This window comes from Protomyctophum parallelum (genome assembly GCF_964188405.1).
Source record: "Protomyctophum parallelum genome assembly, chromosome: 1".
Lineage (NCBI taxonomy): Eukaryota > Metazoa > Chordata > Actinopteri > Myctophiformes > Myctophidae > Protomyctophum > Protomyctophum parallelum.
This window is the reverse complement of record NC_139697.1, coordinates 66,533,281-66,547,769: the sequence shown is the minus strand read 5'-3', so window position 1 is coordinate 66,547,769 and position 14,489 is coordinate 66,533,281. Positions and strand designations below refer to the sequence as shown.

Sequence of the window (14,489 nt, the reverse complement as noted above, 5' to 3'; positions counted from 1 at the left end):
TGCCATATTAGTTGTTAATGGCACCCCAGCTTTCAGCAGCTGTCAAAAATGGTTGAATAGAAACCAATGTGGGATATGTTAGTAGACACCTTTACAAACACATTGGTGAAGAAAATTCTTGGTAAGAAATGTATTCCCAGATTTTGTATTAAATATCCTCTGACTATTAGACGTAAAGTAACGGTGCTTCTTCTAGACAGACTCCGCCCACTCGCTCGCTCGCGACGCCTCCCTCCCTCCTCCCCTCCCGTGTCACCAAACCGGAAGTGTAGCTGTTGTTGTCACACTGGAAAGAAGATGGCTGCTGCCCTCGTAGTTTTATCTGAATGAAACACACTGAAGTATCTCTGTCTCATTCGGAGGCTTCCCGGCAGCCGGAGCTGCGCTCACCTGCTATGCAACCCGAAGAGGTAAGGTGGTGCGCGGGGCCGCCCGACGGCAGCGTCGTTCCCAGGAAGCGGCGGCCTCGGGAACGGGATTGTTTTGTAGCGTTTCTTTTTAGCCACACGGAGCTAACGCAGCACAACTTGCAGGCTATGATATGCTCTCTGCTGCTCCACTAACAGGAACAGGCTAGCATGCTAACGTTAGCCGCGATGGTGATGCCAAGGATAGGGTTGTGTCGTCACGACTACGGTGTGGTGTACGTCTCTAAATGTTATGAATGATGAATTGAACAAGGTGGACCCTCTTGTAAACAAGTGTAGTGCTTTATTGGGTCGTCCACTCACAGTTGACTGTATTGAGTTGTGCTTGAAATGTACTGTAATTCTGCAAACTGTCAATCAATAAAAAACGCCTGTCAGAAGCTGCTTATAACGTTTAATGTTGTCGAAATGGTTCTTTATTTTTTTGTACGTCTTTGTGTGCGAGTAAACAAGTGGTTTGGTTTTGATTCCTTTGTAGGAATACATTGTAGGATGTAACATAACAGATGTTAGGGACATGTGGAAGTGTCTGTATAAGGGACCTTGGTTGGGACATCTAAACAGTGTCATTGTCGAGGCTAAGTACTTGTTTGCTTGTTAAAAATGACCTTTCTGCGTCGACGCTTCTTGTTGTAAATTTAAAGCTACGTTTGTATCTCTCTCCCTTCAAATGTCTGCTCCTAGCCTCCCTTGTTGTTGTGACACTAGTCTACACACACTTCCGGGTGTTAGTGACATCACGGAGGCATCCTCCTTGGCGTGTTTAATTCTAGGCCACCTCCTCCTCCATGAACTGAACGAGCTGCTTGTTGCTGTTTTAGCCTCATTTGATGTGTCTGGCTTTTGTTGTTGTTATATCACACTTTTAACGCCATCCACACACAAAAAGTGGTTAACTTAAGCTTAGTTAGGTCTGTGTGTGTGTATGGCATGCCATCTTGCCTGTGATACAGGGTCTTATGGAGGTTGTCTATTTGGAAGACACAACAATTCAGGGTCATGGTTAGCCCTCCAAGCAGAACCCAATGGTACTGAAGTTTCTGACATTTTTTAGACCCAGACCATGGGGTCCTGTTCCAGCAGTATCCTGCCACCTGGTACGCGGACATACATAAAACATAAACAACGTGGATAACGCCTGTCTGCGCTCTTTGACGACTTTTTTTCGTGTGAGGGATTCTGAATGTGTGAAGTATAAGTACCCATACATGCCGCTGCGAATATCTCCTGTGGCGCGGAAGCCGTTAAGTACTTTGTTTGACCGATTTGGTCGCTAGCTAGTGATCTGGCTAGCTAGTGGCGCTATAGCTATGACAGAGCAGATCAGAGGCAGGGACGTAGCCGGCACAAGCCAACCGCACACCGGGAGGCGGTACAATAAACGGTAAACAAACAAGAAGAAATAAAGCGACCAAATCGGTCAAACAAAGATTAAAAATACTTAACGGCTTCCGCGCCACAGGAGATATTCGCAGCGGTTTGTATAGGTACTTATAGTTCACAAATTCAGAATAACTCAAAGAAAAAAAGGCAGTCAAACACCGCAGATACGATGTTACGGAGCATATTTATGTCCGCGTTCCAAAATTCCCATACGAAAATATAGTTATGAACAGGGACCCTACAATAAAGCGACATCCAGATTTCAGAAAAGCTTTATGTAGGGTTCCGAGAGGGGCTAGGTCATGGTCATGGATAGGGGAGGGAGGGGGGTCACGTTTTGATTTAGGTCAGATGTGTTTTCTAGTTAGTTCATCATGGCTTTGTTTATAATGGAAAAATATAATATAACTCATGTTGATTTGGTGATGTAATGGTGATGTGAAACAAACGGTGCCATCACAAACATTAAATGCCATTAACAATAAAGAGACAATATGACGTAATGAGGCACGTTATGATGTATGTTTTCCCTTCATTGTCAATGGTGTTTAGTTTACAAACTAAAGACAAACATTAAACCTGTGTCTAGGAGGGGCTGGCGCACCTAAAAAAAAAGATTGTATGCGTTCATCATTGTAAATACTATGTATGTTTATAATAATTAATGTTTTTGTCATTTATTATACTATTATACTACACACATACTTTAGCCAGGGCTTAATAAGTAGAGACTAGAGACACCAGAAGTAGAGGCCCCAAATTGGCGGCAAATTTGCAGACTTGGCAACCCTGTTCTCCTACTGCAAATTAACACAGTGATTCACTGTGTTCATTTGCAATAGGAACAGGGTTGCCAAGTGGAAAAAAACAAGCCAACTTTGGCGGGAAACAAGCCAACATGGCAACCCTGACAGTGAACCCCCAACTACCACCCCACCCCCCAGCCTAACACCTCCCCCAGTGAACCAACCCCCATCCCCCAATTTCCCAAACCTTTCACCTCAGCCCAGGTGAGAAGAAGGCACCGGAAAAGTAATCTCTTTGGCCACTACTCGCCCACTACTCACTTTCAGTTGACTATCATTACTACTACTACTACTATCCCTATAACATGTGCCGTTGAGTGCAAATTGTGTTTAATATTTTCTTTACCGTACTTGCCGTACACAGGGAGTGAATGGTGGCTTTGGGAAGGTGACGGTGTGAGGCTGGCGGAACAGACAGGATCGTCTACTGTCACTCACCTTGCATCTGGTGGTGGACCACAATGGTAAACACTTTTTGTTTTCGTCAGGCAGAAACCTCTTATCTCCATATTTGTGTTTTTTTCCCCAACCCCCGTAATTAATGCCCTACTTGATCATAATACTACAGTGTCAAACAAAACGGTGTCACACACAACAAAAGTGTGAAAAGATCTAGTTGTAAATTAATGCTGTTTTTTCTCCTTCCCCTTTTTCAGCAACAAGTTTTAGAATATGCATTGGATCGTGCCGAGGTAAGGCCTTCACGTAACACTTTCTGTGTGGGTTTTGCATGCATTTCAGCACGCTTCTCAGTTTTGAATAGGGCCAGGTGGTCTTTTGTTGTTGTTGATGACAATCAAGTTCCGATTGTTTCCCCACTTTCTGGTAGAAAAACACAATAAAAAAAACACAAGAGCTGTATTAGCATTTTGTCCATCACACAAGCAACAGTTAATAACACATTACAATACAAAACAAATTACAGTAGCATACATACATACATAATTCAGAAAGTAGGAATGGTGGGATCGGCACCAACCAGACCCAAATATCTGGCATCGGTCGGTCTCTAGCTGTCATTGCAATCTCTATTAAATCTGTTCCACAACAGTACATTGTAGACTATGCTCATTGCAGTCTGTATTAAATGTGACGTGACGCTCTCTGTTCCAACAGTACATTGTAGAAAGTGCTCGACAGCGACCGGCCAAAAGGAGAGCCTCTTCTGGTGGGAAGAAGAGTTTATACCAGAAGCTCTATGAGCTTTATATAGAAGAATGTGAGAAAGAGCCAGAACTGAAGGTGTGTGTACACAATCATGTTTATATCTCTGTCTGCTAAATCCCTAAATTGTACATCTCTAAATATACCGACAGATACATGAATAAAGGATGAATTGTTACAGACCGCTCTAAAGCCCAAACCACACCAAAGGGTCGGGATGAGACGGTTTTTAAGGTCAACCACACCAATGCAACTCAGGGAGTTGCATTGCACTGCATACTTTAAGTATATTTTGATGCCAATGCTTTTGTGCTTTTACTCAAGTACATTTTGAATTCCATCCTTTTTTTTCCTTACTTGTAACTTTAGTATTTCTATATTGCGGTATTGATACTTTTACTTAAGTTAAACATTTCAGTACTTTCCCACCACCGCTTGCTCACCTGTTGTGTTGTTCCCTTGAAGAACCTGAGGAGAAATGTGAACCTACTGGAGAAGCTGGTCTCCCAGGAGTCAGTGTCCTGTCTGGTGGTCAACCTGTACCCGGGGAACGAAGGTTACTCTCTGATGCTCAGAGGCAAGAATGGATCAGGTGAGAGACGTCAATCATTCACCTATGCACGCCAAGTCGTGTGCACACACACACACAACACTTGGGCTAAAATGATGCACAAAATTATAGTGTGGGGGACTTGTTTCCATTGTGGTAGTATGTATAGAGGGTATGCAGTATGCACATGCATAAAGTGAATGGCAAATTGAGTGGCAAAGTGAGTTTTAACATTGTTTAACGTCGTTTAATGCTATCAAATAGGACTTTTCTGTTTGGAAGTAGGTCAGTAGGTGTTCCCGCATAACGTCCGGGTTTGATGACAATGTCACGCTCATACCCTCTATTCAATTCATCAACAGAGCATAGTATATTAAAGCATTGCCATTAATACATGTCATCGACAAATATCTATATTTACAGAGGAGAAAAGGGAAAAACGGTGTGCCCTCATTTCAATGGGATTTAATATCTATCTCCGCTTGTAGTTTTCTGACCAGTTTTGAAAGGAGCCACACATTGTTTTAAGTCAGGGCAGCCCGTGCTATGGTGTTTATTGTTTCTTTTGAAATGCAGACGTTATCTTCAAATGTTCCCTGAACCGTTTTGTGTTTGTGTGAACGTATACAGACTCTGAGACCATCCGTCTGCCGTACGAGGAAGGAGAACTGCTGGAGTACCTGGATGCTGAGGAACTGCCCCCTATACTGGTGGACCTGCTGGAGAAATCACAGGTTAGAGTGGCTCTCTCTCTCATTCACTCACTCACTCACTCACTCACTTTATTGGCATGAGAAAACGTACGTTTACATTGCCAAAGCAGAAGTGGAACAAGATAATTAAAAAAAAGACAATGTATTCACAAATAAATATTGGATATAAATAGGAATTAACTAAAGGTGTAAAACAGAGCTGGGTGTTGCATTAACACTTTGGGTAATACTATCTTGTGAAACTATAAAAAGATTTGTGCATTTTCCGTCAGAGATAGTTATACATGAACCCGTTTTGGTGTTAGCATTATGTTATGCTTTAGCTATTGAAAAATAGCAGATCTACAAGCTCATAGCGCGCCACCGAGTGGTGCGCCACGAGCTTGTAGGTCTGCTATTTTTGAAAAATCAAAGAACGACTGACATAGAAACATAGCTTTTTCAGAAAACTGTCAGGATGTAGAAGACATTTTTAGAATCTGATCTCAGGTCAGAATGGGTTTAGGTGCGTGAGTGAGTGAGGAAGGATGTCAAATGGAAACTCAATCACTCACTCACTCACTCCCTCCCTCCTGGTTCCTCGTGTCCTCAGGTGAACATCTTCCACTGTGGTTGTGTCATCGTGGAGGTGAGAGACTACAGGCAGTCTGGTAACACTAAGATGCCCACATACCAGAGCAGACACATCCTTCTACGACCCACTATGCAGGTAATCCCCTCATTATTAGGGGTGTTTTAGCATTTTAACGGATTACATCCCGTCACTATAGAGAGTATGCACATGCATGGTTTTCCCATCAGGACACGCCCCCCTCATCAAGACTGATTGGGAAAACATTGAGCAGCATGGAGTGTTGGAGTTTTAAAGTGCTCGTTGGAAATCACTCAACGGTCCTGTGTACCACCTGTTTCTAAATGTCACATAATGCAGGAGGCAGCAAAATGTTGTGTTATTGAAAACAAGCACTTCCAAACTCTGACACTTAGAAAAATAATCAAATGCAGGGCATTTCTTGACAGAACATTGCTCATAACGTTTCTATGGTGGATTTTTATGAAATAAAAAACTTTGCAGATAGAGGATAATTCAAGCTTTTCGTACAGCTGCAATGTTGGTGAGTTTAACATTGTTTCATGCAATCAGACAGGACTTTTGGATGAATGGGCTGTCAAGGCCAGAAAGTAGTTTTTTTGCCACTCAGTGGGCGTTCCCGCATAACTTCCAGGTACGATGATGTCACGTGCATACCCTCTATAGGCGGTGATCTACGGCAGTGCCAACGGGCTGAGCGATAAGACCCCGTGAACCCGCTCCGTGAACCGGGAATACACATTTTCCATTTCAGAATCAGACTCGGGACGGTAATCTACCAATATAAACGCTAATAGGGTAACCGGGAGGTCGGATTTATGTTTTATTAACTATTTTTTCCCCCCAAGTCCGTATATATATATATATATATATATATATATATATACACGTACGTCGACGCTAGGTGGCGTCATATCCCAGGTCCGTATGTATACGTACGCCAACGTATACTCCGTCTATATAATGGTTTAGTCCTACGGAAGCTTTTAACATTGGTCCGGTTCCTATAGCAACGCCCACCGTTCCAACTATGGGATTGAAAATATATTCACAGTGCAGAGCAGTTGAAAGGAGGATTTTCAAGCCTCCATAAATCGGAATTCTAGGATCGCTGTCCTTGATGGATTTTCTGCCATCCACATTTCGGATTTAATTTGTGCCTTTGTAATGCTGCCGCCATGTAAAAGATTCTGACGAAGGGTAAAGAGTGTTCCAATGATACTAGAGTGTGTGTGTGTAGCGAGAGTGTGTGGGGGGGCACGTCTGCTGGCACTGGGAACTGGCGTTTATGCTAACAGCTAGCGGTAGAGAAAGAGTTAAGCTTCTAACATCGTCCTTTACCCCAATCTGATCCCTAAATCCACTAAAGATCACCCATGATAAACGCATACCATCCTACGACCCAGTATGCGGGCGGCATAGACATATAAAGGTAGACGTGTCACACAAATCAGGCCATTCGTTATGAAGCTATTTAGCTGTGTGTGCCTGGTGGAAAATCACTCAACCATCTGTTAGCTCAGGCAGACAAAACGCAACAGAAGTGCGTGTGTGACCTCAAATTCTGTTTGTCTCCATACTGCCAGCACGTCTGCCGCTGCGGTACCTAAACAAGCCATGTTTATGTTTACTGACGTCTTTAATCCCTTCCAGACGTTGATCTGTGATGTCCATTCGATGACCAGTGACCACCACAAATGGACACAGGTAAACAGCCTGCACACTATAAACAAGAATCACACCCCTGTGAACTGTGTATATGTGTGTGTGTGTGTGTATGTGTGTGTGACCGTGCGTGCGTCGCGTGTTTGTGTGTCTCTCCGGCTGTCACCGGAATGCGACTCCCAATTAGCTGACTGCTTGGGGTCAATAGGTCGTACTCCAAACAGACAGACAGACATAGGGACACGCATAGATTTAAAGGAGCTGTGTGCGAGGCTTGTCTTTAGCTGAGCCGGTGTTCAGGATTTGGACGTACACTACACAGACATTGGGTGAAGAAAATGAGTTACAAAAAATCGTGGGATCAATTTTGAACAACAAGAAGGATTAGGATGTAGATTTGATATCAACTTGAACAGCAATGTCCCTATGCCCTAACCTATGTCCCAATGTTTAGAGTACCAATAGGGGGTGCTGTTGCACCTGGTCTGAGTTTTGACAACCACTCCAAGGAACAGCTTTGTCCATATGTCCCAACCTATGTGACTAATGTGACTCTGTCCCTGTGTCCCGATGTTTAGAGTACCAATAGGGGGTGCTGTTGCACCACTCGCTTCAGACTGGTCTGATTTTTTAAGTCTATACACAGAAGTAGATCATATGCCGTCCAGTTGTGTACAACAATGCTTGAAGCAGGCCAGAAGTCAGTTTAATTTCCGACCTAGAGGTCATATCATCTGATATGGATTTCTTTCCAAGGCTGATAGTGATTATGATATTTTGGAAAACAAGATATCTCTCTCTCCCTCAAAGATTCCGATATCCATAATTAATGTAGTGAACTCTGTGAACTAAAAGATATCGGACTTATTCCTGCACTCTCTGTGCAAGTTTATTTTATTCTAGGCAGGCATGTTTATTGTTTACCCTGTTTTACATTTCAGTATTGCTTGAAATGTTGTTCTCTATAACTTCAAAATAGACATAAAAAATAGATAAATCCGTTATAGCGGATAATCACTTTCACCCTGTTACTTTTCAGGATTCACGTTAAAAAAACAGCAAAAGTAGCTGATCTACAAGCTCAAAACGCATCGCTTCGTCCTGCCCACGTTTCATATCTTTTAGATTTGCTACTTTTGTATGATGCTGTAGTACAGGGTTCCCCAATTAACTTTCCTCGAGGGCCATATTTTGACTAGGGTACTAGGCTGGGGGGCGAGTCTGCACGCGTGAAAAATTGGGGGTTTTATTTTTTCATTAATTAATTAAACTTAGAATAGATGTAGATGATTTGTTCCCAACCAGTGGTCCGGGGACCACCAGTCCTTGAGGGGGTTCCTGGTGGTCTCCAGCTAAATGACAGAGAGTTGGTAACCAAAGGGACCCTTATAGATCTTTCACTCTTGAGTGTAAAATTAATTAATTTTCAGGGCAACACCCCATTTGAAAAGATATGGCAGGTATTCTCATCTTTTAATTTGAAGGATGCCCAGTTTAACATGCATAGGCTACTGACCCCCATTTAATGCCATTTATATGTGGGACCTCAATTTATTGTAACTTTTATGTATAAATAAAAGGGGAACCCTGCTGTAGTATGATCAAGTAGTAGGGCGGCGGTGGCTCAGGGGTAGAGTGACCGGATGTAAACCGCAAGGTTCCCAGTTTGAACCCGGGCTCCCCCAGAGTTTGTGTCGAAGTGTCCTTGAGCAAGACACTGAACCCCTAATTGCTCCTGATGTGCAGGTTGGTGCCTTGCATGGTTTCAGGCATCGGTGTGTGACAATCTATGTAAAGCGCCTTGGATAAAGGCGCTATATAAATGCACCATTTACCATTTAGGGCATTAATTTACGAAAAAGCACAAAAAGTTAGAATACATGGATAAGAGCACGACAGAGATGATATTCTATTACTATCTTTTGCGGAATACGTTTTGTCTTTCTTTCATATGAAGGTTTGTCTTTGTTTCATAAGAAGGGTTGTCTTTGTTTCACACATGGGATTATAAGCTGCAGTCGGAGAGCCAATTGAGCCAATTTGAGCTCTACTGGATGTCTTCTCCACTAGTCCCTACCTAACATTTTAGTCTAGTTTCTATTTGTCAAATTGTCAATCTATTTAGTCATAGTTTTAGTCATCATAGCTTAGTTTTTGTTTAGTTTCTTTTCGTCTGTGAAAAAAAGGTAGTCGGACATGTTTCGTCATAGCTTTAGTCGACGACATCAAACTGCTTGTGTCCTTGTCGTTAGGATGATAAGCTGCAGCTGGAGAGTCAGTTGATCCTGGCCACGGCGGAGCCTCTGTGTCTGGACCCTTCCATCTCGGTCACGTGCACAGCCAACCGGCTGCTCTACAACAAGCAGAAGATGAACACTCGCTCCATGAAACGGTATTATTCATCCAGACAGTTCAGAAAACGGTCTTCGGTCTATATTTAGCCTGGAAGTGGTGGGTATGGGTATGGATCAGATTGATGCATTCGCTGCTTCAGTCATACGGCTGAGCTAAGCAATGGTGGTTAAAAATAGAATGGTAGTGTATTACAGTATCTGTATCAATTCAAGACGTTTTATTACTCATAGTCATAAACAATACGAACACTCTTAAGTTGTCTCACATTTAAGGAAATAATAAAGGAGTCATCTTTAATCAATTAGAGGACGACTTCACCACTTTTCAACCTATATTCATATAATTGGTCCTCACTAATGTTCATAATAAAATGGGGGGGGGGAAATCGAATCGGTCTGTGTCTCATAGGACAGCTGTGGGCAGTTCAGAAACCCGTCTTCCAGTGACATCATCGTTAGGCAGATTTTTAGCAAGATTAAAAAATATATATATTTAGATTAGTATTACCGCGAGAAAGATGCCTTCCATTATTGCATTGTAACCTTTCAGGAATGGAAAGCCTTAAGTTGGAAGTCTCACTCTCACTCTCTCACACACACGCACGCACACGTGCGCAAAGAGCTTGTCCTTGCCGTCACGTGTCTATTTCAAAAGACATGCACACTTGAGCTGAACTACTGTATGTGTGTGTGTGTGTGTGCTTTGTGTGTGTGTGTGTGTGTGTGTGTGTGTGTGTGTGTGTGTGTGTGTGTTGCAGGTGTTTTAAGAGGCACTCCCGGGCGTCTCTGAACAGACAACAGGAGCTGTCTCACCTGCCAACGCCTCCACAGCTCCGCCTTTATGACTACCTGCAGAGGAGGAAGGAAAGGAAGCCTGCTCCCCTCGTCATCGACCTGAAGATCTCCAAGTCTGGGAATGTCAGTTCAGCAGAATATGTGCAATTTCTATTTCCATGTTTCAAAATTTCAATGTTGTATACGTGTAGGTGTATCCAGTAGTCTACTCCAAAATGGTTACTTTTCAGTGTGACCCACAAGTGCAAAAATGTGTAGCGATGCAGGCTTTGTTTTTTGCACATCTTTGTTCGATATTGTATCATGGTTACATCATCATATAGCGTTCATATTAATCCTCTTTACTTACCCATTTTGACCTGAGATCAGATTAAAAAAATGTCTTCTACATCCTGACAGTTTTCTGAAAAAGCTATGTTTCTATGTCAGTCGTTCTTCGATTTTTCCAAAATAGCAGACCTACAAGCTCGAGCTTGTAGATCTGCTATTTTTCAATAGCTAAAAGCATAACATAATGCTAACACCAAAAGGGGTTCCCGCCCCAAAATGGGCTAATCTGATCAGTGAACTGTTGGTGAGCAACAGCAGTTTGTGCAGGTTGTTCCTTTCCCAATGTGTCTACGGTCAGTGTTCTGTTGGAGAACTTCACACAAAGCCTTGCTTCCTTCATCTGTGTCACTATGCAGACGGTGTTATTGACCCGCCTAGCTATTTTTGCACGCACGCGCACACACACACACACACACACACACACACACCCACACCATATTTAGATGCTATGCTTTGTCTCACTGTCTTTGAATATCTCTCTCTCTCTCTCTCTCTCTCTCTCTCTCAGGGTGTAGACACGTGGAAACAAAGCAACTGCCAACTCAGCGTACCGAAGGAAATTGATGTAAGTGGCGTAACGCCCTCTGCCAACACACTCTGTAAAATGTAAAATACTCATGCTTTGGAAAACAGTCACGTGATCATGTGCTCCAATAGAGAGTATGCACGTATGTCACGTTTCCCACCGGGACACGCCCCCTGCTCACCTAGTGGCAACGCATTGAGCAGTGTTGTTTTCGTCGACTAAAACCACGACGAAAAATGTCAATTTTGTCAACAGATGAAAAACAGTGGACAAGAGATCCAGTATAAGTAAAAGACACAAGTCATTTACATTTACTTGGTTGCATCATGTTGAAAATGAGCTCGTAGATCGGCTATTTTTAAGTGTAAAATCTGTTGGAGTTTGGAAGCACTCATTGGAAATCACTGAACAGTGCTCCGTACCACCTGTTTACCTACTTACCTCTCAGTAGGTGTTTTTGCCCGGGGAATTCTTCAAAACATTGGCGCTAAGAGGGCCAGAATATGAGCCAGATTTTACTCTGAAAAGCCCTGCCTTCCATTACCCCCCAAACCTTACCTCTCGCTACCTCATCTTATGTCTCTAGAAGCCCATAGGGGCACGGTGGTACAGTTGGTAGTGCTGTCGCCTCACAGCTAGAAGGTCCTGGGTTCGATTCCCGCTCGGGGAACTGTGGGTGCTGGCGGCGTGTTCCCTCCTCTGCGTCATCAGTGCCCATACCCGAAGGCGGGGTTGGCGAAAGGGCCTTTCTGTGTGGAGTTTGCATGTTCTCCCCGTGTCCCCTAGGGTAGGTACCCTCACAAAAACATGCAGTAATCCTGGTCTCTAAACTGCCTCCCCCTGGCCAGCCGGGGCGCCTGATGGAGGGGAAAAGAACTGGTTGGAATAACGTGTTCCATCCAGGGAAACTCCCCCCTGTCAGGTGTAAAGGAGCAACTTGGACACTCACGCATGAAGGAAGCATGAGTTAAGTCCGTTGCTCTCCCCAGGTTGGCGGAGGGTGTGTAGAGCCCAGGATCACATTAGATGATTGACACAGGGGTGAAAATGGGTTACAAAATCGTGGGATAAAAAATATATTTAAAAAAAAGAAGCGTTAATATTCCAAACGAGATGCATGCTGAAGTCAGAAATGAAGACGGAACATTGCCCTTTCGATGAAAACCATGGAGATCGCCGTCGATTTAGAGTTATGAGCCACGTTTGTCGGCACCGTAAACAAGGAAGTGAACGGAAGTGTGCACGCGCCAAACACAAGGAGATCGCTGAAGAAGGAAAGGCCAAAAAACAAATAAATAAATACATTAGATTTCTTTTTAAATGGTTTGATATCAATACAAAGGACCTAAAGACATCTATACACGTCCAAGGCACCCCGCGGTTTTGATTCTAAAGACATGTGTACACGTCATTCGCACCGCACCTAATCATCGAGCACAGCGTGCAGTGTGGATAATTTCTCTGTGTATGTTCTGTGCAGGTGGAGAAGTATGCTGTGGTTGAAAGATCAGTGCAGCTGGATGCTAATCAGCCTACTGTCATCTGGCCTGCGGAGGTAAGTTGTCTTTAAATACAATTGAATAGCAATCGTGGTAGTGTGAGCCGTTAATTGATTCAAGCTGTTTATCCTCCTCCCCGTAAATGAATTATCGTGAGAGATAAATATCAACATTGTTGGGGTTTTTTTATTTAAAAGGTCCATCGTGTCACTGTGTTGTTGTTGTTGCTGTGTCTTGATAACAGGAGGTGGTTGATGACTACACGTTTGAGTGCGAGGTGGGCGGTCAGCCCCAGAAGACCAAGGTGTCCATCTTCCAGTCCATGGGCGATCCGCTGGTCTACGGCAAGATCTACTGTGCCAAAGAACCCAAAGCTGAGGACGACGGCACGGATCTGAAGCTTATACACCCACCGTAAGTACTCTCTCTCTGTGTGTGTGTGTGTGTGTGTGTGTGTGTGTGTGTGTGTGTGTGTGTGATTCAAATCATTCACTCTCATATTGAGCTATACAGACAATTAAATCTGTTGTGTTTCTTGTCGTGTCCACAGATTCCTCATAGGCTCAAAAATAGACGCTGACCGGTGAGTCACTGCATGTTGTTTTTTTTTCGTGGCATTTGGTGTTGGGCCCCATCAGTCATGACTAAATTACTAAATTGGTTAACTAAATTGCCAGATAAATCACAATGTCTCAAGTTTAGCACCAGTTGCAGTTCTGTGTCTGGCATCCCTTTATTCTACCATCTATTAGTGCTGCCGTAATTGTCCAAAAATTGAATTCGGATATTAGTTTTAAAAACCCACATGGATTCGAGCAATTCGAGCCATTCGGATTTCGGATTTCAATTCGAGCCATTCAGATTTTTTTATAATTATATTTACACCAATACAACCTGAGACATAACATTTAAGATCGCATTGCTGGCGCAACTCTCTCTCTCTCGTCTCCGCGCATTGGTGCTGCTGAAAAGTTAACCGAGTTGGAACACAACGCATGCATTCTCCCTTCTCCAGTAAAACTTCACCGACATTTTTCTTAAATGAGCAATCCTAACACACAGCCTTATCAAAACGAGGCACGGAGGCAGTATTAATTCACAGAACAGAACACTGCATTGCTGCTTCTGCCGGACCCGGCACCACATTTCAACCTTTCATTTTATTTATCTTTTTATAATTTCCTGAAGGATAAAGTCGCTTCATGATTGAAGATTGATGAGTGATAGATTTGTGTGTTGTCTAAAAATATACTCTCCCGTCTGTCCGAAACAACACTGAAGCGAAGCCTGTCTCAGCTGATCACTAGATACGCTGTTGACAGAAGATTTCACCCTTCTGAGCAGCGTACACCCACTGCGCAAAGAACGTAAAAGGCTCCCACGGCCCCGCCCGCCCGCCCTGTGCTCACTACGCAGGCTGCGCTGCATAGTCTGCGTTTAGGAAGAGTACGAGGCAGAGCTGATTTATTCTTCAATGTATGCCGGTGTCGGCGTGTCGCGTGGCAAATATAACTAATCTACAAGCTCACAAGTCACAACGCGTCGCTTACCCATGGCACCGTCTCGCGAAAACTAAACTAAATATTTTTTATTATTTTTAATTCGAACCTTAATTTTATATATTCGGTTATTCATTAATTTTTTTGATTCGAAAATATATTCGGATATAGAATATTCGTTGGCA

The 14,489-nt window shown here is 43.3% G+C and overlaps 1 protein-coding gene across 4 annotated transcripts in view; it reads left to right on the top strand.

Annotated features, from left to right (window-relative positions):
• The first annotated feature begins 271 nt into the window (after nucleotides 1-271).
• supt20 (SPT20 homolog, SAGA complex component) overlaps nucleotides 272-14,489 on the top strand; it is a 29,075-nt gene continuing 14,857 nt past the window's right edge. For all 4 annotated transcript variants that reach the window (XM_083765068.1, XM_083765066.1, XM_083765067.1 and 1 more), the window contains exons 1-14: nucleotides 272-410; nucleotides 2,982-3,081; nucleotides 3,274-3,309; nucleotides 3,734-3,859; nucleotides 4,247-4,373; nucleotides 4,962-5,065; nucleotides 5,637-5,753; nucleotides 7,290-7,343; nucleotides 9,554-9,693; nucleotides 10,414-10,573; nucleotides 11,289-11,345; nucleotides 12,787-12,861; nucleotides 13,050-13,219; nucleotides 13,356-13,388. In XM_083765068.1, the coding sequence (XP_083621194.1) occupies nucleotides 3,079-3,081; nucleotides 3,274-3,309; nucleotides 3,734-3,859; nucleotides 4,247-4,373; nucleotides 4,962-5,065; nucleotides 5,637-5,753; nucleotides 7,290-7,343; nucleotides 9,554-9,693; nucleotides 10,414-10,573; nucleotides 11,289-11,345; nucleotides 12,787-12,861; nucleotides 13,050-13,219; nucleotides 13,356-13,388 (1,202 nt within the window). In that variant the 5' untranslated portion in view covers nucleotides 272-410; nucleotides 2,982-3,078. The remainder of the gene's footprint in view (nucleotides 411-2,981; nucleotides 3,082-3,273; nucleotides 3,310-3,733; nucleotides 3,860-4,246; nucleotides 4,374-4,961; nucleotides 5,066-5,636; nucleotides 5,754-7,289; nucleotides 7,344-9,553; nucleotides 9,694-10,413; nucleotides 10,574-11,288; nucleotides 11,346-12,786; nucleotides 12,862-13,049; nucleotides 13,220-13,355; nucleotides 13,389-14,489) is intronic.